General features: G+C 38.6%; 1 protein-coding gene across 1 annotated transcript in view; it reads right to left on the bottom strand.

The window, feature by feature from the left end:
* Window positions 1-1772: 1772 nt before the first annotated feature.
* The window catches only part of ANO3 (anoctamin 3), a 435784-nt gene continuing 410347 nt past the window's right edge, over window positions 1773-27209 (bottom strand). The window contains 7 exon segments of the mRNA XM_061140060.1: window positions 1773-1955; window positions 6985-7090; window positions 7265-7345; window positions 12411-12558; window positions 13658-13810; window positions 14673-14806; window positions 17973-18070. Coding sequence (XP_060996043.1) covers window positions 1773-1955; window positions 6985-7090; window positions 7265-7345; window positions 12411-12558; window positions 13658-13810; window positions 14673-14806; window positions 17973-18070 — 903 coding nt within the window.

The raw sequence follows: 27209 nt of genomic DNA, 5'->3' as shown, positions 1-27209 counted from the left end.
CTGGTCTTTATAAATTTTGGAAATAACTGTACCTTTAAAGGGCACACAAAAAAATCACATATGTGTATGAATGCATGATTACATATGGGCTTCTCTGGTGGCTCAGTGGTAAAGAGTCTGCCTGTCAATGGATGAGATTTGGGTCAGGAAGATCCCATGGATAAGGAAATGGCAAACCCCTCCAATATTCTTGCCTGGAGAATCCCACGGACAGAGGAGCCTGGCGGGCTACAGTCCATGAGGTCTCAAAAAGATGGGCATGACTTGGCAACTGAACCACCACCACCATGATTATGCATGCCTCATCCCATTCCCAGAAGAAGAAAATTGAGATTAGCTTTGTTTTGCAAGAAAAAGTGTCTTGATTTCTACTATATATTTTCTTAATTCAACTCTTCTCTTTCTTCCCATCCTGCCCCCATAGTTTATGCCTCCACCAGACTTTTTTTATTTGAATGCTTCCTCCAACATCAGTCTGTAAACATTCATGCTCACAGAGTTCAGAGAAACAGCAACTCCACAACAAGCAAAAATGATGTCTTTCACAATTAATTTGACTTTGTTTCTAGTGAGTTTTCAGAAATAAACCAAATCAATCTACCAAAGAAATAACAGAAAACTCCCTTCAGTGATAAAAAGAAAGTAAAACTCAAAAAATAAATTTATATTCATGCATTGTTTTCATCAGCTCACGAGCAAGAGTGCACGTTGTTGGAAAAGCTTACATGTTGCAAAGCATCTGGCTTCTGCTTTCCTGAATAAACAAGCTATGATGGAATACTGTGTAACTGGTCTCAGAGGTGCATGAATTGTATTAATAACTTGTGTTCCGTATTGCAAGGTGCAAAGGTACAAGGAAAATCAATATATTTACAGCATTTCAAGTTATTCTGTGAGAACTGTAATAAATCAGGGAGGTGGAAATTAAGTATACTATAAAACAGTTTCCACAGTAAAATACGGATTCATCATCTTCTAAATGACAGGAGAATGAGCATCCATATTTTATAACAATATGACTCCATTGGCATTTAGTAAAGGAGAAAAAAAGGCAGTGAAAGTTAATCTGCTAGTGATAAAACAGATTTGAATGCAGCCAATGCAATAGAGTATTATTTCAATAAATGGTATTCTTTTTGGAGTCTTAGATTTTTGGTTTGACTACTGAAGTTGTGCAATTTTTCAACTGCATAGTCAGTGAGAAAAAAAAAAACACATGAATTTCCTGTGACACAGATCCAAATATCTCAGCAAGAAACAAAGGAAATTCCTATAAAACAGTAAGTTAAAGGGACATGTTCTGGCAGCAAAGGCAATAACTGATTTGTCATTTCTTGGTAAGTATCTCAACTCAACCTAAGATTCCAAAGTCAGATTAGTGTGTGCATGAGGACCACATGATACTTTAAGTCATGCCTGACTTGTGTACATTTACATGGAAATCTGTCATTAGAAACCTCATCATCACCCTCCCTAGTATACTGTGTTGATGGAAGGTGGAGGCTTCCAAACACACAATTCCCTGAGGCTGGTTCTGAGAATTAGACCCTGGCTTCCTGCAATGTCAATCTAACCATTTTTTAAGGTCATGAGTCATTTTTCTTCTTCCCTAGACGACTGGATATTTCAGATCCAGAGATGGCTCTGATGTATTTCCAAGTATCATATTGTACATGTGGTTAGGCACATATGCCTTCCTCTGATTCCACCTAGAATTATAATTTGCCATCATGTCTACTAAGGTATTGCCCCCAGTGGGCAACAGGCATCCACTAAGGCCATTCATGGTGAACAGGGTGACCACTTTTTCTCCGCTGCTGTTGCAAGTGTTCTAGTTCAGCCTCGTACATCATTTCTTGGACTAAGTACTTCTCCCGTCGTATTCGGTCATACAGGTTCTTTGGTACATCTGGAATCAGGTATGCGATGAAAGACTTGATCCCAAAAACAAGGTGCTGAAAGTTTCAGAGCAGAAAGTACATTTTCAACGATTCTGAAATGCTAATTACGAAACAGAATAGTCATGAACAATGCTGTGCTTGCCTTACAATCAAGCATCAGAACTCAGTGTACACCATCTAGAATATTTGGGGGATATTTTGGGGATATCCCAAAACTATATTGGGGATACACTTACTGCCTTCCATCTAATAAGTGTTACAACAAAAACGTGTTGATGTCACCTTACAAACACTGAATGAATCTGACATGCACCCATAAAACCCTTATATACTATGCAATACAGTTGTGGTATGCATTGTCATACATGGATAAGAAAGACCACACGCAGGGAAAATTCCTGCATTATAGGAGGTTATAAGACACAGTGTATGAACCATACAGAATACAGTGAAGCTGTGAAGCTGAATTTGGACTCAACCTCCAGCATACACATTTTTCAGAATTTCTACTCTATTAAAATCATATATTATTATAACTGCTCTAACATATCTTATCTTTATCAACATTTATTCTATGATAAAATATATTATACTAAAAAAGCAGGAACAAAAATCGAAAGGTAATATGCCTGTGATTAAAAGTACAGATGCTGAATGAAATTGCATGTGTTTGAATCTTACTCCAACACTCTTATCTGTGTAACCTTATGCAAATCACTTATGTTCTCTATGTCTCAGCTCTAAAATGATGCTAATATTGGTATCTTTCAAAGGTTGGTATAAGAATTAAAAGAGCAAATATATGTGAAAAGTTCAAAGGAGTGCTTGGTACAGTATAAGCACTGCTTAAATAGCACCACCATCTATTATAAATGCATCTTTTTTCTTTTCCCATGAATAATAGGTCTTTTAATTTCTCATTAAAAAAAGTCTGATTGATAGAGTTAGGATGATCTGTAGAAAAGAATCCATTCACTTAAAGGACTTAGTGACAATAGTCTCTATGTGGAAAGGAAAAAGGCACTTTTAACTGGCTTTGCTGTACATGTCCAGGGAAATAGCACTGAATAGTAAATCGCAGAAATGCAAGTCATACTTTCCCATAGATAAGCGGATGAAGAGTTTCTTTCCCGACCAAATACTTGATATTCACAGAATACCCAGCAATGTGACTCAAGAGCACAGAAGTAAAAATTAGAAACATTTGTTACAATTTAAATTAGAAAGCAGGAATATGCTCCAAGTCCTATGTGGTTCAGTCACTCAGTCATGTCCGACTCTTTGTGACTCTAAGGACTGCAGCGTGCTAGGCTTCCCTGTCCTTCACCATTTCCTGGAGCTTGCTCAAACTCATGTCCGTTGAGTTTGTGATGCCGTCCAACCATCTCAGCCTCCATCTCCCCCTTCTTCTGTTGCCCTCAGTCTTTCCCATCATCGGGGTCTTTTCCAGTGAGTCAGCTCTTCGCTTCTCAAAAAGCCAAAGTATTGGAGCTTCAGCTTCAGCATCAGTCCTTCCAATGAATGTTCAGGGTTAATTCCCTTTAGGACTGACTGGTTGGATCTCCTTGCAATCCAAGGGACTCTCAAGAGTCTTATTCAGCACCACAGTTCGAAAGCATCAATTCTTTGGCACTCAGGCTTCTTTATGGCCCAAATCTCATATCTGTGCATGACTACTGGAAAAACCATAGCTTTGACTATACGGACCTTTGCTTGCAAAGTGATGTCTCTGCTTTTTAATACGCTGTCTAGGTTTGTCATGCATTGGAGAGGGAAATGGTAACCCACTCCAGTGTTCTTGCCTGGAGAATCCCAGGGACAGGGGAGCCCGGTGGGCTGCCGTCTGTGGGGTCGCACAGAGTCGGACACGACTGAAGTGACTTAGCAGCAGCAGGTTTGTCATAGCTTTTCTTCCAAAAAGGAAGCGTCTTTTCATTTCATGGCTGCAGTCACCATCCCCAGTGATTTTGGAGCCCAAGAAAATACAATCTGTCACTGTTTCCACATGAAGTGATAGGATCAGACGCCATGATCTCCAAGTCCTATACAATGGTAATAAATGAACCTACAAGCTGATCCTCAGAAATTGATATGCAAGGATGGCTTAATACTAAAAAGGAAATCTTTTTAAAGTTAGATTTTAATACCCATTTATCAAGGCACTCTCACAACCAGTAACAGATGACAATTTTCTTAAAGTGATAGAGTTTATCTTAAAAAACCTACAGCAGATAATATACTTAAAAAAATCAGAAGTATGTTCATTGAAGATGGAAACAAGACATGGTTGTTCACACTGCTGCTATTCAACATCCTATTGGTTCCCAGGTATACAGTAAGGCAAACAAAAGCAATGAAACTTTGGAATTCAAGATGCAAAGCTGTTGTTATTTGCAACTGGTATTATCGAAAGACAATTCACCAGATTTACCAGACAGAATACTAGAACTTAAACAAGGAGGTATGATCTTAAAAAGACTATTAGCATTCCAGCAAAAATCAAGCAAATCATGTAAGGAAGGTTAAGACAGTATTCATAACAGCAATAAAAAATACCTATAAATTTTCCAGAAATTAAAAGGGAAAAATAAGCAAGAGAGTATTTAAAAATCTATTAAAGGAATAGAATGATTTGAATAAATTCCACTTTCATTAATGAAACAACAGATTTTGTAAATAAGTCAAAATTTGATTTCTACAAATGTAATTCTAATCAAAGTCTTTGCTCAATATATGAAGGAACCCGAAAAACAGTTTATATGAATGACTAATAATTCCAAATAGCTATGATAATTTTTAAATTAAGAGCAAATGTGGCAGGAATGGAAAGTCACTTGTTTTATCAGATATGAAATATTTAAATATTGCATTTATATAGTGCAATAGTGATCCAGTTATAGTGATCCAGTTACAGACAGAGTGATAACTCAAAATACTGAGGTCAGAGATATACCCATGACAATATAGGAACTTGAAATATAACAGAGATGGATTTACAAGTCAGTGGATAGATAATAGATTATTCAGTAAATAGCAGTACAAAAATTATTTTACTATATGGAGAATAAAAAATAACTTTTTCTCTCAGACTCTATAAGAACTCCAGGTATCTTAAAGACATGTGATATGTAAGACTATAGAGTTAATAGTAAAAATGTAGTAGAATACCTTTATGAATTAGAGATAAGGAAAATGTCCTAAATAAGCTATACAGAATAAGCACACACCATGAAAGGTAAAAAAAATCATGGGCTTGACTAAAACAAAATTGGACATTATCTGTTTACAGGTAAGACTAATAGGTTGTGGACAAAAAATGATATCTGCTATGTATGTAACTGGTGAAGATTAGTATGTAAAATAGATAAGGAAATCATAAAATTTGGTAACAAATACACTGGAAACACAATCCAAAGTGGATCAAAGTTATAATACACTTATAATGAAAGGAAGCCTAAATGGCTTTCTAGTACTAAAAGTGATGGTCAGTGTCATTAGTAAACAGGTTATAACAAAAAAAATTAAAGCAAAATATTACGTTACTCTTTTACAACTGCAAAATATTAGAAGTCGGATACTATGAAAATCCAGTGAAAATCCAGGAGAATTCTGAAGAGCACTCTGTCGGTATTATCATACAGGAAACCAAGTACGCATATAAACGAACAATCCCACCTGAGTAAAGCACTCCTTAAAAACCCCTAAATGCGTTTACAAGAGAACCTGTCCAATAGTCTTAATAACAGACACACTGAGGTAAGAATTATTGTAGGTCTAAGTACCTATCCTAAGGAGCACATGGAATTTAATTTTGATGAAATATCCTAAGTAAACAAAATAAATTACAGATCTCATGGATAGATGTCTCTCTAGATTTGAAAAAGTACCATGGCAAGAGATAAAATGAATGATTACATAATACCATTGAAGTAATTTTGAAAAATAGTACTTAAAGTAATACTATACACACACACACACATATATTTATAAACAAACATATATTCAAATAAAGATGTGGAGCATCTTCCACAGAAGAAGACAGAGTGGGTGCTTATGGAGAGAGTGGGTAGCAGGGAATGAAAAGAGAGAAAAAAAAAGAAGGCATCATTGGTGTCATGGATCCATGATGGTAGGCTGCTGGTAACTGAGGCATTTAATTAAGTTCTTCACAGTATCAGGCTGGCTATATTTTAAGCAAGGCAATAATACTGTAGCTTCTTTAAATTTCTTCACAGTACTACAATCTAGTATTATTGCATCACTATGATTATCAAAATCTGTGCAATTTTTATAAAAGTGTTCTCAGGCATAAATTACTGAATTATGCAAGTTTGCTTATACAAATACATATGATCATCTATAATTAGAGTTGATTGTTCAGAAGATAATCTCTCCATCCAATGAACAAATATGGGTTCTTTGGTTAGATTATGAAAATCATTCCTTGCTTTTTACATTTGGTTACTATGGTGCTCATAACTAAGTTGAAGTCCAGGTGATTTATAATGCTCCGTTAGCTTCAGGTATAAAGCAAAGTGATTGAGTTATATACAATACATATACATCTATTTTTTTCAGATTCTTTTACCTTATAGTTTATTATAAAATATTGAATATAGTTTTCTGTGTTATATAGTAGGTCATTTTTGGTCATCTATTTGATATGTAATAATATGTATATGTTAATCCCAAACTCCTAATTTATCCCCCTCTTTAACCATATATTTGTCTTCTATGTCTGTGAGTTTGTTTCTGTTTTATAAATTTATTTGTGTCACTTTTTTAGATTTCACAAATAGGTGAAATATATTTGTCTTTCTCTGTCTGGCTTACTTCACTTAGTGTGATAATATGTAGGTCCACTGTGGACCTACAGATTATCCTAGTTTTCTGATATAAATACTCTTTAACTTACATTATTCAGCCCTTGCTTTTCTGTACTTGTCACCGTGGTTTCGTTGTATTTAAATCTTTTACAGGGACACAGTCAGCTCCAGTTTTGTAAGTCAGTGAGAAACTGAGTTCAAAAAGACAATTAATGTTTCAGTTGGAAAAGCGTTTATCTACAGTAACTGTGACTAACCTCAAACACAATAATGAAGGCCAATCTAGCAGCGAGGATATGCCAGTATTGTAGGGTGAATTCATAGGGTTTGGAACTCCAAGGGGGACCTCTGTAGTCTCGGTACCTAAAATCCACAAAAACAAAGAGCTGGAAGAACAGAGATCAAGATGTGAAGGTCCCGAACGCTCTTTATTTGCCAAAACTTCAAAATGACAACTTCAGTGTGTCCATTAACATGTTGAGTGGAGGAGATGGAATGGTGAAACAAAAAGAAAAGACAGCTATAATTTTTAAGTACCTGCAATACCCAGATTTTCCCAAGCCAAGTTCACTCAGGTCAAAGAAGGATAGGCTATTGTTCACATATCCTGTTAAACAACTGAAAAGAAAAGAAAGCATCACATGACTCAGATGCATAAATTTCTAATCCAACTCCTTCATTACAAATGATGGGATTTAATAAGTGCTGTTACACCATTCATTCTAACTATAAACTCCGAGCAACTCAGCTCTCTGATTCTATTCCCTGACTCACTATACCTGTGATTATACCTTAATGAGACCGACTCTTGCCTGCGATTTCCCTGCAATAGTTTCTGTCTTGCCCTATCATCTGGCTTATATTTTATTAAGTGTTCACTATGCAGTGGGCATTGTGTTTGTTTCATATGCATTGAAACTGCATAAATATACTTTTATAAATATACATATATATACATGTTACAGTATTTGGATAATTATAATCAAGCAGCCAGTTGATAAAAATGCTTATTTGTGATTTATTAACTTATTCAATTTCTATATTGAGGACCTAAAATTTGTTAGAAAATCCTAGATACTTGGTATTCAACAGTAAACAAAATAGGCAAAATTCCCTACCCTGATGGTTCAGTATTAAAATGTAAACAGGGTTACCTTTTATAATAAATTTAGAAGCTTATTATTTCCACCATGTGGATTAAAAAAACTAATATTTACAGAAGCTAAATGACTTTTTTTTAGTACTATAATTCTCAAAATTTCTGGTTTCAGATACACTCTACATTTAAAATAGGCATTGAGGATCTCAAGGAGCTATCTGCATAAGGGCAACCAAGTAGCATTAGTGTTAAAGAACCCGTCTGCCAATGCAGAAAATGATAAGAGACACCGGTTCGATCCCTGGTTTGGGAAGATCCCCTAGAGGAGGGCATAGCAACCAATTCCAATGTTCTTGCCTGGAGAATCCCATGGACAGCAGAACCTGGCAGGCTACAGTCCATGGGGTTGCAGAGCTGGACATGACTGAAGCGACTTAGCATGCAAGCATGCATATCAATTCATATTTACCACATTAGAAATTGAGAGAGAAATTTAGAAAATATTTATGTTAACTCATTATAAATAACTATCAAATCCATTCAAATAATATAAAAACACATTTGAAAAATATATATGCCAAAAGAAAAAATTGGAGTGAGAGATGACACAGATTTACATGTTTGCAAAATACCTTAATATCTGCCTTAATAGAAGACAGCTAAGATTGAAAGCAGGAAGAGAAGGGGACAACAGAAGATGAGATGGTTGGATGCCATCACTGACTCAATGGACATGAGTTTGAGCAAGCTCCAGGAGATGGTGAAGGACAGGAAAGCTTGGCGTGCTGAAGTCCATGGGGTCGTAAAGAGTTGGACACAACTGAGCGACTGAACAGCAACAAGATACTCCTGTGTGCTCCATCATGTCCAACTCTTTTGACCCCGTGGACTGTAGTCCTCTAGGCTCCTCCGTCCATGGGATTTCCCAGGCAAGAATACTGCAGTGGGCTGCCACTTTCTCCTCCAGTGGATCTTCCTGACTAAGGGATCGTACCCAGGTCTCTTGGGTCTTCTGCATTGGCAGGTGGATTCTTTACCACTTGAGTCACCTTGGGATACATGCATTAAATCTGTTGCAATGTGTTGTGTTTGTTGAAGGTTAAGTAGAAAATCTGGCCTCATACAGATTAACTAGTTAGAAAAAGGAAGATTATTTTAATATTTCAGGTAAATGTCAGTATTTTTCTTTGGTATTCCACCAAAGCCCTACCTATGGTAATTTCTCAAATTTTTGTTGCAAAGTGGAATCTTAAGGTGTCAATGAACTTTCACATAGATTGTTTCATAACAGGTCTATCTTGTACTCTGAATTCATCATTTATCCAAGCATGATTCTATGATATCAAATAGGGGCCATTTGGAGAATATCTTTTCCCTAAATCAGGGGTCACCAACCTCTGGGCCACAGGTGGTCAGATCAGCAGTAGCATTCGACTGGAAATAAAGTGCACAATAAATGCAATGCACTTGAATCATCCCAAACCATCCCTCCCCTTCCAGGTCTTGAAAAACTGTCTTCCACAAAACTGGTCCCTGGTGCCAAAAAGGTTGGGGACCACTGCTTATGCAGATATCCCATATGTTGATCTATTTTTTACTGAAGACCATGAAAAAGCACAATTGTTAACATCACCACTGATTTTTATCATTAAAAAAAAAATACTGGGAAACTCTTAAGCCCAACAAACAGTCTTGATTATTTTCCTTAAAATGACAAGCTGCTTTTGTGCATTTTATAAAAAGAGTGTTTGCTAAATACCCAAGTCTGAATACGCATAGTTTGTTTAGTAATTGTTCTTTGTCTGGCAATTGTTGAAAAAAATGTTGGTTTGGTATGCAGCTCCAACAGTCACCCAGGTGCTCTTCTTTGACACTCCCATCAAAAGTGCTTCATGCACACTTAGTGTTTTGTCAAATAGAATATTGAGAAGACATTTATTCAAGGGAAGAGACTTGATACAATTAATAATTATTACTGCTTCATCAAAGATATTTTGAAATGTCTTTGTTGTTGTTCAGTTGCTGAGTCGTGTCCAACTCTTTGTGACCCCATGGACTGCAGCACGCCAGGCATCCCTGTCCTTCACTACCTCCTGGAGTTTGCTCAAACTCATGTCCATTGAGTCGGTAATGGTATTCAACCATCTGAAATTTCATACTGGCAACTTAAAAATGTTGACTGTAGTGAGAAATACAATTATTACTAGTATTTTTTGGTGCCACTGCTTTGAGTGATACAAAGCCACCAAAAAATTTTATCCACCAGTACTTTTTTACCATCTGTGCAGACTTCAATGTGGTTAAAAAACAAACAAACAAAGAAACAAATAGTATCTTAGTATTATTATGAAAATAGTATTGACCTCATGAACACTGAAGAAGACATGCAGGCCACAGGTTGACAACCTGGCTGGAACATAGTGTTAGAGCTTGGCTTTGAGTGCCCATTTATCTTATTCTAAGCCTCCAAATGTTAATTATAGGGTCCCACTGACTTCCCTCTGCTCCCTGTCCATCCTAGACCTCATAATTTATCATTTCAGCTGATCTCTTGCCAATAGTCTCCTCTCCACTGCCACCTTGTCCTTTTGCCCTCTTGCTCTGGAAAATTTCCAATCTGAATGAAGGTCCTCCAATTTAGCTCCTAAGCATATCCAGAGAAAATTAAATACAGGTAGCCCTTGCAAATGTGTGGTTTCAACCTCGCATAAGTCCACCACATCTCCCCTTGAAATGATTCTGCATCCCTAGTCACTGCTTGTGGATAAGGGGTCACATGCTGACTTAAGTGAAAAGTCAGGACTGGAATGTAAAACAGCTGATGCCCCGCCACGCTCATTCTCACCTGCCACTAGGTGGCAGTAAAGACACTAACAAATAATGCTGTGAGGAAGAGGGCTGCCAATGGCGCCTACCTGTTTCAAATCTTTAAGGTCTGCTTCTAGAACATTTTGAGTTAAGAAAAAAGGGACTTTGTGGTTTTCCACTACTAATATTAAAGCCATTTTTTTTAGTGTTTTGTGTTTTACAGTTCATAAAATTTTACCTCAGACATCATTTCTGAAACAAAGGTCCAGATTGATGATGTGCCTTTTAGTAAGAAGCAAAGTCAGAGTTTGACTTCAAGTGAAAAATCTGTTGACAAGACTCTAAAATATAAAATAAAACCTCATGTCTTTATTACCTCTCTTTGAAAAATTGAGATGTTTGTTTGTATTCAGAAAGGCACTGCAATGTAATGTTCTGAGACAAATTAGTTAATTCATCAGCAGGACTAAGAGCTGATGTCTTCCTAACCAGGACTCGGCCTGTTGGGGCACGAGTCCTGTATCTAGATAAGATGCAAGCCCAGAGCTGATCCTGAAGGGAGGAGAGGCAGCTTCTCCTATGACTACTAATCACCTATCACTACTTTCACACCTACCCTCTAGCTAGAAACCCGTTTCTCTCTGTCGCCAAGTACAGTGCTCCCTTTCATTCTTCCCTAACACACATTTTCAAGAAGGAAAAATCTGGAAACTCCATGTCCCCTAAAGCAGTGGTTCCATTACTAAAATGAGAAATTTTGTTCCCCAGTGACCATTTTGTGATGTTTGGAGACATCTGTGGTTGTCACAACTCGGGGAGCAGGGAGGTTGTTTTTGGTATCCACTGGGTAGAGGCCATGGGTGCTGCTAAACATCTTAAGATGCACAGGATGTCCCCTCCTCCTCAAAAACAAAATTATCTGCTCTGCAGTGTCAATAGTGCAGAGGTTGAGAAACCCTGGAAGTGTTGATTTAAATTTTAACGAAAAAGAAAAAGGAGGCAGGTCTAGGGTATCCTTTACTGCATCCTTAAAATCTCTAGCAGTAAATTCCTTTAGAAAAATCTCTAGTTATATAGCTGACAGTTTCTTTACATTCTGCATCTCCTCACAAACTAGTTTAATTCCCTTCAGTAATCCGATTAACTATTATGGGCCTCAATTTCCTGATAGCTCAGTTGGTAAAGAATCCACCTGCAATGCTGGAGACCCTGATTCAATTCCCGGGTTGGGAAGATCCACTGGAGAAGGGATAGGCTACCCAGGCCAGTAATCTTGGGCTTCCCTTGTGGTTCAGAGGGTAAAGAATCTGCCTGCAATGTGGGAGACCTGGGTTTGATCCCTGGGCTGGGGAGATCCCCTGGAGAAGGAAACAGCTACCCACTCCAGTATTCTGGCCTGGAAAATTCCATGGACTATACAGGCCATGGGGTTGCAAAGAGTCGGACAGACTGAACGACTTTCATCTCACTTCACTTCATAGACAGAAAATTGCACTGGATGATTTTTAAGGTCTCTCCTGGTTTTAAATCTGACTTCTAAATACATTATAATGTTTTTACCATTTTAATGCCGGTGATAAATTTACACAGAAAGTCATAGAGAGACTCTAAAGTTATCTGCTGTTAAACACTGTTGTGCTTTTTATCCCACTTGATTTCATCTAATAAACATAGGAACACAATTATCAGAAACATTACCCTTAATGGTCACAGAACAAAACTGCCCAGTAAGTTCTGTTTAATGACAAACATAAAATGTGTAAAGTTCAACCTTACCTTTCACTATATTCAAAATGAGTTGCACAGGGGCCATATTTGTATTCATAGACAAAACGTGGGATGTAATCAGATGTTATAGCAATTACAAACGCATTAGTGATCACAGCCAATATACCAATTCCTTCAAGAATTCCATACCAGATACCTAGCAGAGAAAGATAAAAGACAATGAATAAAAAGAAAAAAAAAGAAAACCCTTTAGTTTTCCAACCTTTAACTTGGAAAAGATGTTTTAGCTATGGTAGAACCAAGTATTGTGAAAGTGTTAGTTGCTCAGTTGTCTCTGACTCTTTGGGGCCCCGTAGACTATAGCCCACTAGGTTCCTCTGTCCATGGAATTCTCCAGGCAAGAATACTGGAGTGGGTAGCCATTCTCTTCTCCAGAGGATCTTCCTGACCCAAGGATCAAACCCAGGTCTTCCACACTGCAAACAGATCTTTACTGAGTCACCAGAGAAGCCCATGTTAGAACCAATCTCTGTCCATTATTTACTTTCTAAGGATGGTATATATCTCACTACAGCTACTGAATACTTTCTATACAGAGGAGGAAGACCCCATCTACAGAGATTTGAAAATTAGAAGATTGTTGGAATTGGTTTTTATTTTTAACAATGAGGTATGGCATAGCTGCTTAAGATTCTTCAAAACCTATATATAGAACTTGATTAGTACTAAAACCAATAAAAATATAGTACTACTTCATTGTGTGAACCCCAAAATATCTGCATTCACTATGAGTTTTGCCTTTATCTTTGTCAAAAACTTTTTTGATATAAAAATATGAAAAAGTAAAACTAGTTTAGTGTCAAGATCTGGAAATCGCTGGTTTCTTAAGAAGTAGAAAATGTCAACCAATCTGGCATCACATAGATACACAAAGCAGGCTTTGAAATTATATATTGTTATCAACAGACTATTGATTTTGGTCAAAATTGATGTTTCAGATAGGATTAAAATTAACTTTAAAAAACAATGATATGAAAAAAATAAGTCCTAGAAAGGTATATATAACATCCTTTACAGTTACAAACAAGTTTATGAACTAGGAATGCTCAGTAAGAACTTATTCTCAGCCAAGAGTTATAAATAAAATTACTCTCATTTCATTCTTTTGTTAATGAAAACAGTTTTGTTATGGTTGGAAGGGAGCCCCAGCAATAGAAACACATTTGGTGCTAAGTTAGATCAAGCCACCACTTGGCCTTAGCAATGCGAAAAACCATCTAGTTTCTGAATCTTACCTATGTCAGTTGCTCGGGCTGGCAAAGGCCTCCGCCACTGGGTGACAAATTTGTATGCATCCAGCCTGATTTCAATGATATTGTTTAACAAAGCCAAAAGAGGGGCCAGAGGAAAGGCCGCAACGAAGATGGTAGTAAAGCCAAACTGCAAAACTGTAAAGGCAGAGAGTTAGAAAATTAGTAATATAAACAGTCTCATTTATTGAGTGTCTTCTTTGTGTCATATTAGGCATCTTTACATAGATTGCCTTTAATCCTTTCAACACCCTATAAAGTAAGTATGCGTATCCTATTTTACAGTTGAGAAAACTTGAAGCTCATAGATGTTGGTTAATCCGGCTAAAGGGTAGATAGCTAAAAAAAAGGTTAAAATCTGACTTCAAACTCAGGTCTCAATAGACTGAAAGTCTATGAGCCTTTCACCTCTATGCCATACATTGGGAAGGAAGAAAAGTGTCAGAGGACTTGAATAAAAATGCTCAGTCCTAGAAGAGACGCAAGATACCTAATCTTGTCCTCTGTTTTTCTGGATGAGAAAACAGGCATAGAGAACAAAATCAAACATTAAAACAACACAACAACATGCAGCGATCTTAACAGTCAATCCTTAAATCCTTATTTTCATAATATAAATAAGTTTCTTGAAGAAGCCCAGATTCAGATGGATCTGTGCAAAGATTTACTGTGAGAAAGAATTACTGCTTTATTTGGGTGGGATGATACATTTCTTAACATAGGAATGAGTTTTGCTTTATTTTGTTCCTTTAAAATATTTGTTCAAAAGGTAGATACTTTCATTTTGCTCAAATGTTACGGTTGACAGAGCAAAATGCATAAGCCTTCCAAGGGCACTGCCTTAATATCTTCTCCAGCTCTGCTGAGATAAAGGTGTAGACATGTTTTAGAAAGCTTGGGGTGGGAAAGGAGAGAGATGGCTTTCTCTTTGGAATCAGAGTCTGCGTGAAGTAGGAAAAAGTATCAAGAAGGTCAAATAGCTTTGCAGAAGGTTCCCTACCCATTTCTAAGTACTCATCCATCAGTCCGTGAATATTCATGGGCTGCAGATTCCAATCATTTTCCCACTGAGGGATGGAAGCATCTTGAATTCCCCGCTTGATTTTATGTCGTGACCACCAGTTCTGGATCAACCTACATTATGAGCAGACAAAGGGCTTTTGAGCTCTTATTTAAGTAATGGGTAAACAATTTACAGTGTATTAAGAAAAGAGAAACATTCACTACCTTGAAACTGTACTGGGAATTGAGGGTCTTTGCATGGTCTGAACTTTGTTTTTACAAAGTTATTTATTCATTTATTTTTGGTTGTGCTGCATCTTCGTTGCTGCACGTGGGCTTTCTCTAGCTGTGGCGGGCGGGGCTATCTCTTGTTGCAGTGGGGGGCCTCTCATCGCTGTGGCTTCTCTCTCAGCAGCACAGGCTCTAGGGCATGCGGGCGTCACAAGTTGTCACACAGGCTCAGGAGTTGCAGTACTTGGGCTTAGTTGCCCCACAGCACGAGGAATCTTCCCGGAGCGGGGATCAAACCCATGTACCCTGCTTGGCAGCAGGATTCTTAACCACTGGACCGAAGAGGCCCTAGACTTCCTAGCCCCTATAAACATCTACATATTTGTCAGAGTTGATCCTCCCATGCACTAGGTGCTTCCTGATATTGTTTAGACAGAGTCTCATGCCTATGATTCTTTCCCCTATCCCATCTATATAAATATTTAAACTCCTATGCTGCCTGCTATAATTGTATCTGAGCCCTTCCTTCCAAATCGTCTGGGCTGTGCTCTCTGAACACAAGGAAAATCATTTAATTGAGCCCTACCTAGAATTTCAAGAGATGCAATTTCTAGTCTCCACCCTACAATGCATTAGCTGTGTGGCTTTTACTAGAAAAAGTCACTTCTTTTATCAAAGAAGTCACTTCACTTCTCTGAGTCTATAAACATGAAGCATTCAAGCGATTACACTCTGCTCCTATAGAGAACAATAATTTACAGGCAATGAGTCCGTGTTTCAGTCCATTTATCAGACTTGGGAAGGAAGTAACAATACTCTTTTCCTAGTCCAGGGGCAGTCTTGAAATTATATGACTCAGATATATCCTGGTATGCAAATATTATAGACTTCTGGGTAACTGGTTATTTTAAGAATGAGATGAAAATTATCTCTAGGATAAAGTGAATTTCACAGGACTCGGTGAACACTTTCCAACTCTCAGTAGTAATTAACCATGGACTTAGAGCTTTATTGGGGTTAAAACAGCCACCATAGCTAGATAAAAACGTCAGGCAGAGTGCTTCAATGTGTGCTCCATGGAGGTTGCCTCTGGAGCCTCATGAAGATGAAAAAGAGGGTCGGAGTTGGAAGGCCAGCTTGCCTCTATGTTATTTATTTCAATCTGCTTAAGATTCTACTTGAAGAAAGAGAATTGTGATTTAAAGTTTAAAAATTATTGCTTTAGGGACTGGTTCATTCCTGTTAACATTTTCTGCAGCAAGGTCTTTATCCAATTGTTTGAAAAACCCCACCAAGATATCCTTTGCCATGGTACCCTTGGGATTTGAAATACAAAATCCAGGCTGACCTCTTGGGCAAGGACATGGTGGAAAGTGCTCTCCAAAGTGACAGTATGTATAGAAGAACATGGATAATGATAACAAGAAGAATCAATGTTAATACCACAATGGCTGCCACACCATCTTGACTGTGCTTGTGAAGTACCCACACTGTGTCAGATGCTGCGGTAGGCACTTGATACCTAATTTATTCTGATATTTTCAAATTACATTTTTCAAAATTTATGTTTCAAAGAGATGAGCCAAGGATAGGAAGGGATACGAAAAATGGACTGGGCTTCCCCAACCTCTGTTGCTATTCTCTCTTTATTCAGAGGAAATTCGCTTTAATCTGTTTTGACTACTGAGGATTTGTATAAATATCTCTTCACAAAAAGCTTCTGTCATTTATTGGTGAAGATTTAAAGACCACTGGGTCATCTAATATAATCTTCATAAGTCCCTTATTTTACAAATTAAAAAATAATGGCTTGGAGAGGTTAATTAAATTATAAGTATCTTTAGCAAGAGGCATAGAACGAATCTGAACCAGGTCTCAGTAATTTCACAGTCCAGTGCTCCAAGACTGCCTGTAATTTAAGACAATCCTTTATTGCCGATTTCAGGGTTAATATCACCTCTCCAACCCCGCTGGCTCAGGCATGTCCTGATATAGTTATGGGTCAGTGAAGAGAAAAAAATATGGTATAATTTGATGACGGAGCCTAAACTATTTATAGCATCAATTAACTAACCAGTTCTTCCACCATAGCAGGGAAATCTTTCAATACTCTATTGTTTTTAGCTTGATTAGACCTCAAAGCTTCCATATCACATTGTTTTAAGTACACTCTATTTCACTATATTCTAAAGGATAATATATTTTAATAGATGTAAAAGTGAGCATTCAAGGTCCTTTTATGTCAGCATTTCACAGAATTTATCTATTTGGACAAAAATAGAATGCTGTTGGTTTGATATTGTCACAACCAACACTGGTGTAATGATTTTTGTTATTATTGTTATTGTAACAAAGAGCCCAAAATATCCCCATCTACAATTTTAACTTTATTTTACTTTTTTTTTGGGCAGGTGGGCAAAATGGAGGTTTTCTGTATTAAACAAAAACAACAACAACCTTAGTCTTTTGGTAACCAAAAGAAACCAGAAAGGTATTTTTGTCCTCAAGAACCCACACTATCAATAATGCTTTAAGAATACCAACAAGTGTCTTAGGATACTGAACAGAATACACGTATTGTACATCCATTATCTCCATCAATCCCTTAAGCTGTTCTTGAGAAGATACAGCTATTGAGGCCTTCTTAGAGATGTGAAAACTAAGGCACAGAAAGACTGACTTACACACGGTCACACATTTTAGAGAGGAGCAGAATGGAAACTGAACTGTTATGACTCTGATTACCAAGCTCACTTCTTAACAACTAGGCATACTACCTGTATCTTTCTTCTTTGTCACTCTATATGTATATGTGTGCACACTTAGTTGTGTCTGACTTTTTGAGGTCCCACAGACTATAACCTGCCAGGCTCCTCTGTCTGTTGAATTCTCCAGGCAAGAATACTGGAGTGGGTTGCCATTTCCTACTTCAGGGGATCTTCCCAACCCAGAGATTGAACGTGAGTCTCTTCTGTCTCCTGCGTTGGTAGGAAGGTTCTTTACCACTAGTGCCACCTGGGAAGACCCGTCACGAAATACATGGCCAGTTTAAAAATTAAGTACTCACGGGTATCCCAGTTCCATGAAATTGTTCCATATTTGCTTCAAAAACATGATAACTCCCATCTGGAGGCAAAGGTCTATCAAACAGCCGCTAGGATGACACTGAAACAAACACAGGGGCAATAAGGATCTCGCTCTTCTCAGATAGCTTACACAGCCCCATCTTCCAACTGCATAGCAAGTTCTAAAGCCATGTTAACTCATGTCAATGCATAAAGAGAATAAAAACAAGGAAGGAATAGCATGTATGAGGATACTTGATAGGGAAGTTTTCAGTAAATATACTGGAATATTGATCAAAATTATGACAGCAATAACAACAAACCTTTTTTTTTATGGCCACTCCATGAGGCATGTCCTCTGCATTGGAAGCACAAAATCTTAACCACTGGACCACCAGGGAAGTCTAACAAATCTATCTTTTAATGAGCACTTACTACTGCCAGGGTCCATGTTAGGCATGATCGCATTTAATGAATACTCTGGAATACTTTATGAAAAAAGTGTAAGTATTAGTCACTCAGTCATGTCTGATTCTGCGATCCCATGGACTGTAGTCCACCAAGCTCCTCTGTCCATGGGATTCCCCAGCAAGAACATTGGAATGGGTAGCCACTTCCTTCTTCAAGGGATCTTCCCAGGGATCAAACCTGGGTCTCCTGCATTGCAGGCAGATTCTTTACCATCTGAACCATCAAGGAATCAATTTAATAACCAAGTGATAGAAAAATATTTAACTCTATGATAAAATGTTTATATTTTTAAAAATAAGCTTCTTACCTCAGGCTAATTTTAAATTTGCAGAAAATTTGCAAAGCTAAAAGTAGTACAGAGAATGCCAATACACGCCTCTCCCAATTCCCTTCACTGTCCCTTACAGTACCAAGGTAGATTGTCAAAGCTAAGAAATTCACAGTAATACATTTCTATTAGGTAGTGTATTAAAAAACAGAGACATCATTTTGCTGACAAAAGTCTGTATAGTCAAAGCTATAGTTTTTCTAGTAGTCATGTATGGGTGTGAGATTTGGACCATAAAGAAGGCTGAGTGCCGATGAATTGATGCTTTCGAACTGCGGTGCTGAAGAAGAACTCTTGATAACCCTTGGACTGCACGGAGATCAAATCAGGCCATCCTAAAGAATCAACCTTGAATATTCATTGGAAGGACTGATGCTGAAGCTGAAGCTCTAATACTTTGGCCACCTGATAAGAAGAGCCGACTCATTGGAAAAGACCCTGATACTGGGAAAGACTGGAGGAGAAGGGGATGACAGAGAATGAGATAGTTGGATGGCATCACCAATTCAACCAACATGAGTTTGAGCAAGCTCTGGGAGATAGTGAAGGACAGGGAGGCCTGGAGAGCTACAGTCCATGGGGTCACAAAGTCAGACATGACTTACAGACTGAACAATAATGAACTAAACTTTACTTAGACTTCCAGACTTTACTTAGATTTCACCTGCTCCAGGATCTAATCTGGGATACCTCATAGAATTTGTTTGTCATGTCTCTCCCAGTCTCCTCTGGTCTAGGCAGTTTCTCAGGTTTTCATAGTCTTAACAATTTTGAGTACCACTGACAAGCATCCTGTGGACAATCCCCCAAGCTGGGTTAATCTCATGTTTTCACACATTTAGACTGGGGTTTTATGTTTTGGGAATGGAGGTAGGGTACAGTGGTGAAGTGCCATTTTCACCATCAGGGTTACATGATATCCACATGTCATTACTAGTGATATTAACCTTCAACATTTGGTTAGTATAGTATCTGCCAAGTGTTTCCATTGAAAAGTTACTCATTTTTCCTTTCTCTCAGAAGTGAGTCATATGTCTAGCCCACTCTCAAGATGAGGGGGAGGTCTACCGCCCAGGGAGGAATTATCTATGCATATTATAATGCATTTAAGTGATAAAAGTACGCCACAAAACAGTTTGCCAGTATGATCCCAATGATGCCCTGTCTGTGCTCCACTGCTTTTTTAGATCTTTAGTAACAGCATCAGAGGGCTTCTCAGGTGGCTCAGTGGTAAAGAATCCACTTGCCAATGCAGTTCGATCCCTGGATCTGGAAGATCCTCTGGAGGAGGAAATGGCAACCTGCTCCAGTATTCTTGCCTGGGAAATCCCATGGACAGAGGAGCCTGGTGGGCTACAGTCCATAGGGCTGCAAAGTCAGACATGGCTGAGTGACTGACCACGCATGAATGCAACAACATTAGAAACCCATACACACAAAAATGTGATTACAGTGAAAAGTATAATCAATGTGTTTCGCTTGAAAACTGCACACTATTTGAGTAGGAAAGTGTAGGTCGTTTTCTTTGGAAATGGGTTCATGTCCTGCTCATAAGTCTGATGGTCTCTGTAGCTTTGATCTACAGTTTCTATTTCTATCAAGTCAGTACCAGTGGGACTTCAAAGGGAACAAATACTTAGGACACAAAGAGCCTGCTTTTCTGTTTCCAGCCCAGTAACTTAAAACTCTCCAATCTGAGCCAGGGAGAGGGTTTGCCAGTGGTAATTTTTATCGTGTGGAGAAGTTTCAGTTCTCCTATACAAGCATACTCCTTTTCAGGATGAATTTATGACCCCCTGAACTCGCCACATATATACCATGAACAGGTTCAGTAGAATGTCTGAGACAGAATAATTACTAAGCTACAGAGGCAGATCACAGATCACAGTTGCAAGCTGAAACTGTTCATTTTTTGTAGAGAGACTCAAAAAGGCAAATTAACTTGTCCAAGATCATGCAATGCTAACTGGTGATGTGGAAATGAAAGCTGTGGTCTCCTCTACCCTAATGCACTGCTCCTTCACATAATGCTAAGGATGACTTCTGTTTATCAAATGTGTTTGCTGCCTTGTAGGGCTGCTTTAGCAAAGCCTATTATTTTGTGGAAAGGGAAAAAAAAGACCATCATAGAACTATGTGACTGGATCACTCTCCACAATGGTAGGGCAAAGTGGGGAGGCCAGAGGACAGGGCATTTATAATTTTGTTGGAATTGAGCATAAGGACTTTGTGATTCATAGGATAGAGTCTGTTAGTCACTCAGTCATGTCCAACTCTTTGTGACCCCATGAGCAGTAGCCCGCCAGGCCTCTGCCCATGGAATTCTTCAGGCAAGAATACTGGAGTGGATTGCCATTTCCTTCTCCAATATGGGAGAGAAAGCAGTCTAACAGTTTCAGTGAATCTACCTCCTCACATAATGATTCCTTTGAGCTAAATCCAATACTTCAATACTATAAAATTCATTTAGTAAAAAGTCTATACTTAGAAAGAGTAAAGTGAAAGTCACTCAGTTGTGTCTGACTCTTTGTGATCCCATGGACTATACAGCCCATGGAATTCTCCAGGCCAGAACACTGGAGTGGGTAGCCATTCCCTTCTCCAGGGGATCTTCTCAACCCAGGGATCCAAACCAGGACTCCCACATTTACCAGCTGAGCCACCAGGGAAGCCCAGAATGAGTAAAGAGCATGGATAAATGTACAGGAGACACAGACTTTCATTCCCACTGCACCACTCAAAATCATATGACCATCAGCAGTTCAGTTGCTCAGTCATATCTGACTCTTTGCCACCCCACGGACTGTAGCACGCCAGGCTTCCCTGTCCATCACCAACTCCCGGAGCTTACTCAAACTCATGCCCATCAAGTCGGTGATGCCATCCAACAATCTCATCCTCTGTCGTCCCATCCCCTCCCACCTTCAATCTTTCCCAGCATCAGGGTTTTTTTTTTTTTTCCCCAATGTGTCAGTATTTTGCATCAGGTGGCCAAAGTATTGGAGTTTCAGCGATAGCATCAGTCCTTCCAATGAATATTTAGGACTGATTTCCTTTAGGACGGACTGGTTGGATCTCCTTGCAGTCCAAGGGACTCTCAAGAGTCTTCTCCAACACCACAGCTCAAAAGCATCAGTTCTTCAGCTTTCTTTTAGTCCAACTCTCACATCCATACATGACTACTGGAAAAACAATAGCTTTGACTAGACAGACCCTTGTTGGCAAAGTAATGTCTCTGCTTTTTAATATGCTGTCTAGGTTGGTCACTAGCTTTTCTTCCAAGGAGCAAGCATATTTTAATTTCATGGCTGCAGTCACCATCTGCAGTGATTTTGGAGCCCCCCAAAATAAAGTCTGTTACTGTTTCCATTGTTTTCCCATCGATTTGCCATGAAGTGATGGGACCAGATGCCATTATCTTAGTTTTCTGAATGTTGAGTTTTAAGCCAAATTTTTCACTCTCCTCTTTCACTTTCACCCAAAGGCTGTTTAGTTCATCACTTTCTGCCATAAGCATGGTATCATCTGCATATCTGAGGTTATTGATATTTCTCTTGGCAATCTTGATTCCAACTTGTGCTTCATCCAGTCCAGCATTTCGCATGACATACTCTGCATATAAGTTAAATAAGCAGGGTGACAATATACAGCCTTGACACACTCCTTTCCTGATTTGGAACCAGTCTGTTGTTCCATGTCCAGTTCTAACTGTTGCTTCTTGACCTGCATACAGATTTCTCAGGAGGCAGGTTAGGTTGTCTGGTACTCCCATTTCTTTAAGAATTTTCCACAGTTTGTTATGATCCACACAGTCAAAGGCTTTGTTGTAGTCAATAAAGCAGAAGTAGATGTTTTCCTGGAACTCTCTTGCTTTTTCAATGATTCAATGGATGTTGGCAATTTGATCTTGGGTTCCTCTGCCTTTTCTAAATCCAGCTTGAATAACTGGAAGTTCATGGTTCACGTACTGTTGAAGCTTGGCGTAGAGAATTTTAAGCATTACTTTGCAGGCATGTTAGATGAGTGAAATTGTACAGTAGTTTGAGCATTCCTTGGCTTTGCCTTTCTTTGGGATTGGAATAAAAACTGACCTTTTCCTGTCCTGTGGCCACTGCTGAGTTTTCCAAATCTGTTTGTTGGCATACTGAGTGCAGCACTTTAACAGCATTATCTTTTGGATTTGAAATAGCTCAACTGGAATTCCATCACATCCACTAGCTTTGCTCGTAGTGATGCTTCCTAAGACCCACTTGACTTTGCATTCCAGGATGTCTGGCTCTAGGTGAGTGATCACACCATCATGGTTACCTGGGTCATTAAGATATTTTATGTATAGTTCTTCTGTGTATTCTTGCCACCTCTTCTTAATATCTTCTGCGTCTCCTAGGTCCATACCATTTCTGTCCTTTACTGAGACCTTCTTTAAATGAAATGTTCCCTTGGTATCTCTAATTTTCTTGAAGAGATCTCTAGTCTTTCCCATTCTATTGTTTTCCTCTATTTCTTTGCATTGATCACTGAGGAAGGCTTTCTTATCTCTACTTGCTATTCTTTGGAACTCTGTTTTCAAATAGGTATATCTTTCCTTTTCTCCTTTGACTTTTGCTTCTCTTCTTTTCACAGCTATTTGTAAGGCCTCCTCAGACAACCATTTTGCCTTTTTGCATTTATTTTTCTTGGGGATAGTCATGATCACTGCCTCTGGTACAATGTCACGAACCTCTGTCCATAGTTCTTCAGGCACTTTGTACATCAGATGTAATCCCTTGAATCTATTTGTCACTTCCACTGTATAATCGTAAGGGATTTGATTTAGGTCATGCCTGAATAGTCTAGTGGTTCTCCCTACTTCCTTCAACTTAAGTCTGAATTAGCAATAAGGAGTTCATGATCTGAGCCACAGTCAGCTCTCGGTCTTATTTTTGCTAACTGTATAGAGCTTCTACATCTTTGGATGCAAAGAATATAACCAATCTGATTTTGGTATTGACCATCTGGTGATGTTCATGTATAGAGTCTTCCCTTGTGTTGTTGGAAGAGGGTGTTTGCTATGACCAATGCATTCTCCTGGCAAAACTCTGTTAGCCTTTGCCTTGCTTTATTTTGTACTCCAGGACCAAATTTGCCTGTTAGTCCAGGATCTCTTGACTTCCTACTTCCAGTCCCCTATAATGAAAAGGATATCTTTTTTGGGTGTTGGTTCTAAAAGGTCTTATCCATATGACCATGGACAATCCAAAGCTGGGTACTTTCACGTATTTTTCTCATTTTTTCCTCATAAAGCCTCGTGAGATGGGTGTTCATATCTCCATTTTGTAAATAATGAATCTACGTGGCAGACAGAACTGTGAGATTCCAATACCCTCATTCCTCTCACTTGATCCACTTTAGTATGTTTACTCTAAGTCCATTTTGTATGTAAGAGCCAGAAATCATTCAGCAATCTCATATCAAAATCAATCTCTATTAGGTTCTCCATTGTGGCAATATGCTATCCCAGTGGTGGCTAGAAAGCACAGTGATCAGAGCATAAACTCTAGACTGCCTGAATCAAACTAATATCAAAGTGATGACTTCATCAATTTGTAAGTATTTTAATGGGTGGGCAAATTATATAACTTCTCTAAGCTGCTATTTTCTCATCAGTAACATGAGTGTGATAATAGAAATGCTGTGAGGAATCGACACATTAATATATGTAGAACTTTTAGAACCAATTCCTTGAATGTGCTGGTATATCGTAAACACTCATTCAATATTAACTACTATTAACACTTTATATAGATACACAAATAAGGTGCTCAGTTACTCATTTGCCTCTGACTCTTTGTGACCCCATGGACTGTAGCCCACCAGGCTCCTCTGTCCATGGGATTTCCCAGGTGAGAATACTGGAGTGGGTTGCCATTCCCTTCTCCAGGGGTTCTTCCTGACCCAGGGAGACTGAACCCGTGTCTCTTGTGTCTCCTGTATTGGTAGGGGGATTCTTTACCACTAGCACAATCTGAGAAGCCATGAGATATTATACAGCACAGTATGAGAGAAGTCCATAATAGTCAGTTGATAAATTTTCTAAATAAATTGCAGTACTATTTTTCTTTCTTTATAAATAGCTGTCATTATTTATGCCAGGGATTTTACATGCAAGATCCAACTTAATCCACCTATGGCCAGTATTATTGAGAATGACTATTCTTACTACAATTTGAAAAAAAAAATTGAGACATAGAAATATTAAGATCATGTATCCACAGGGGAAAAATTAGAATGTAGATTGTCAGATTGCAAAGACAAAATACTTGTTGCATATCATGGTTATGTTGTTTTCTTCAAGACTGTTAACATTATTAAAGAAAGGAAAGAGATATCTTCACTTGTATACCACATATTACCCAGCAGAGGTCTAAGATACAGTATGTATTAATAAATGCTTATTGTATGACTAAATTCAGAGATCTAACTCTTATTTTCCATCATACATATCTTTTCTATCTACACTTCCAGGATTCCCAGGCTCTATTCCTAACCCATATTTTTAATTCACTGATTTTTTTTTTCCAAAATAAATCTTCTGTTGGAAAATATGACTACTATCTATGTCATATGCATTGTGGAAAATAGGATGGTTATGAAATATTTTTCCTGATACTAGTATTACAGTTATTTCCCTGGGACTTTCAAAGAGGAATCACAAATTCTAATAATTTCACGATTAACAGTAGAAGTGTGAAAGTAGTTCAGTTGCATCTGACTCTTTGTGACCCCATGGACTTTACAGTCCATGGAATTCTCCAAGCCAGAATACTAGAGTGGGTAGCTGTTCCCTTCTCTAGGGGATCTTCCCAACCCAGGGATTGAACCCAGGTCTCCCACATTGCAGGTGGAGTCTTCACCAGCTGAGTCACCAGGCAAGCCCAAGAATACTGGAGTGGATAGCCTCCCCCTTCTCCAGAGGATCTTTCTGGCCCAGGAATCGAACTGGGGTATCCTGAATTGCAGGAAGATTCTTTACCAACTGAGCTATCAGGGAAGCCCCAATTAAGAATAAGAGTACCCAATTAAACAAAATTACTGGTGCTAGCAGGCACTAAAATGGCATCAATATGCAGACCTACCCGCCTGTGACCACTTTGTTCCCCACACTACCCTTGCTAACTCCACTGAATACCCTTGGAAAAAAGTAAGCCTTGTTTCTCCCTCCCCCTTCACCACCACCACACACACACACACACACACACACACACACACACACACACACGCACGCACACACCAAAGGAGAGCTGAAAGCCTTTTAGTGGATATGGTCATACGTCTGGGCTATGAAAGAAAACTGCAAGTTTGATCTGGGGACTTCCAGGAAGCCTGGGATTATGAAAGGCCCTAGTTTATCTCTTTCCAATAGAATAATACCCAGGTAGCTATAGAGACAGAGCACTGATAAATATCAGCTACAATTTACAGAGTTCCTACCATAGTGCAGGGATTGGGCTACTTGTGTGATGCAAATTATCTCTTATCTAGTAACAGCTTTGCAACCTAAGTATTACTATTGCCAGTGTACAGATGAGAAGACAGATATTCAGGGAGGTTAAATGAAGGACAAAGAATAATCAGAAAGATTAACATTTGGGCCCAGTTTTCTTTGATAAAAAGCATATATTCTTTGGGCTTTCTCAAAGTATTCCAATCAACTTTTAGAACACCCAAAGGAGACAACATTAATGAGACAGCCCCTTGTGTTTGGGGGGACTATTTAACAGACAGAAATCAGAAATGCCTCTACCCTCCAATTTCTCAGGTGATCTTTTTCTTAACCTTTCTCTAAATTTTGACCTCCTAATAATCCTGCCTCCCCTTCATGCATCACAGCCTTGTCGTGGCAAAGGGGTTTGTATAACTCAATGAAGCTATGAACCATGCCATGCAGGGCCACCCAAGGCAGGTTGATGATAGCGGAGATTCCTGACAAAATGTAGTCCATTGGAGGAGGGAATGGCAAACCACTCCAGTATTCTTGCCACAAAAATCCCATGAACAGTATGAAAAGGTAAAAATACATGACACCAGAAGATGAGCCCCCAGGGTCAGAAGGTATCCAATATGCTACTGGGGAAGATCAGAGGGCAATTACTAATAGCTTCAGAAAGAATGAAGAACCTGGGACAAAGTGGAAATGTTACTCAGTTGTGGATGTGTCTGGGGTGAAAGTAATGTCTGAAGTTATAAAGAACAATATTGCATAAGAACCTGGAATGTTAGATCCATGAAACAAGGTAAATTGGATGTGGTCTGGCAGGAGATGGCAAGAATGAACATCGACATTTTAGGAATTCAGATGACCATTATACTGACTACTGTGGGCAAGAATCCCTTAGAAGAAATGGAGTAGCCCTCATAGTCAACAAAAGAATCTGAAATACAGTTGTTGCAGTTTAGTCGC

Source organism: Dama dama, chromosome 1 (genome assembly GCF_033118175.1).
Source record: "Dama dama isolate Ldn47 chromosome 1, ASM3311817v1, whole genome shotgun sequence".
Taxonomy (NCBI): domain Eukaryota; kingdom Metazoa; phylum Chordata; class Mammalia; order Artiodactyla; family Cervidae; genus Dama; species Dama dama.
Note: the sequence above shows the minus strand (reverse complement) of the source record. Positions and strands in the feature narration are given on the sequence as shown.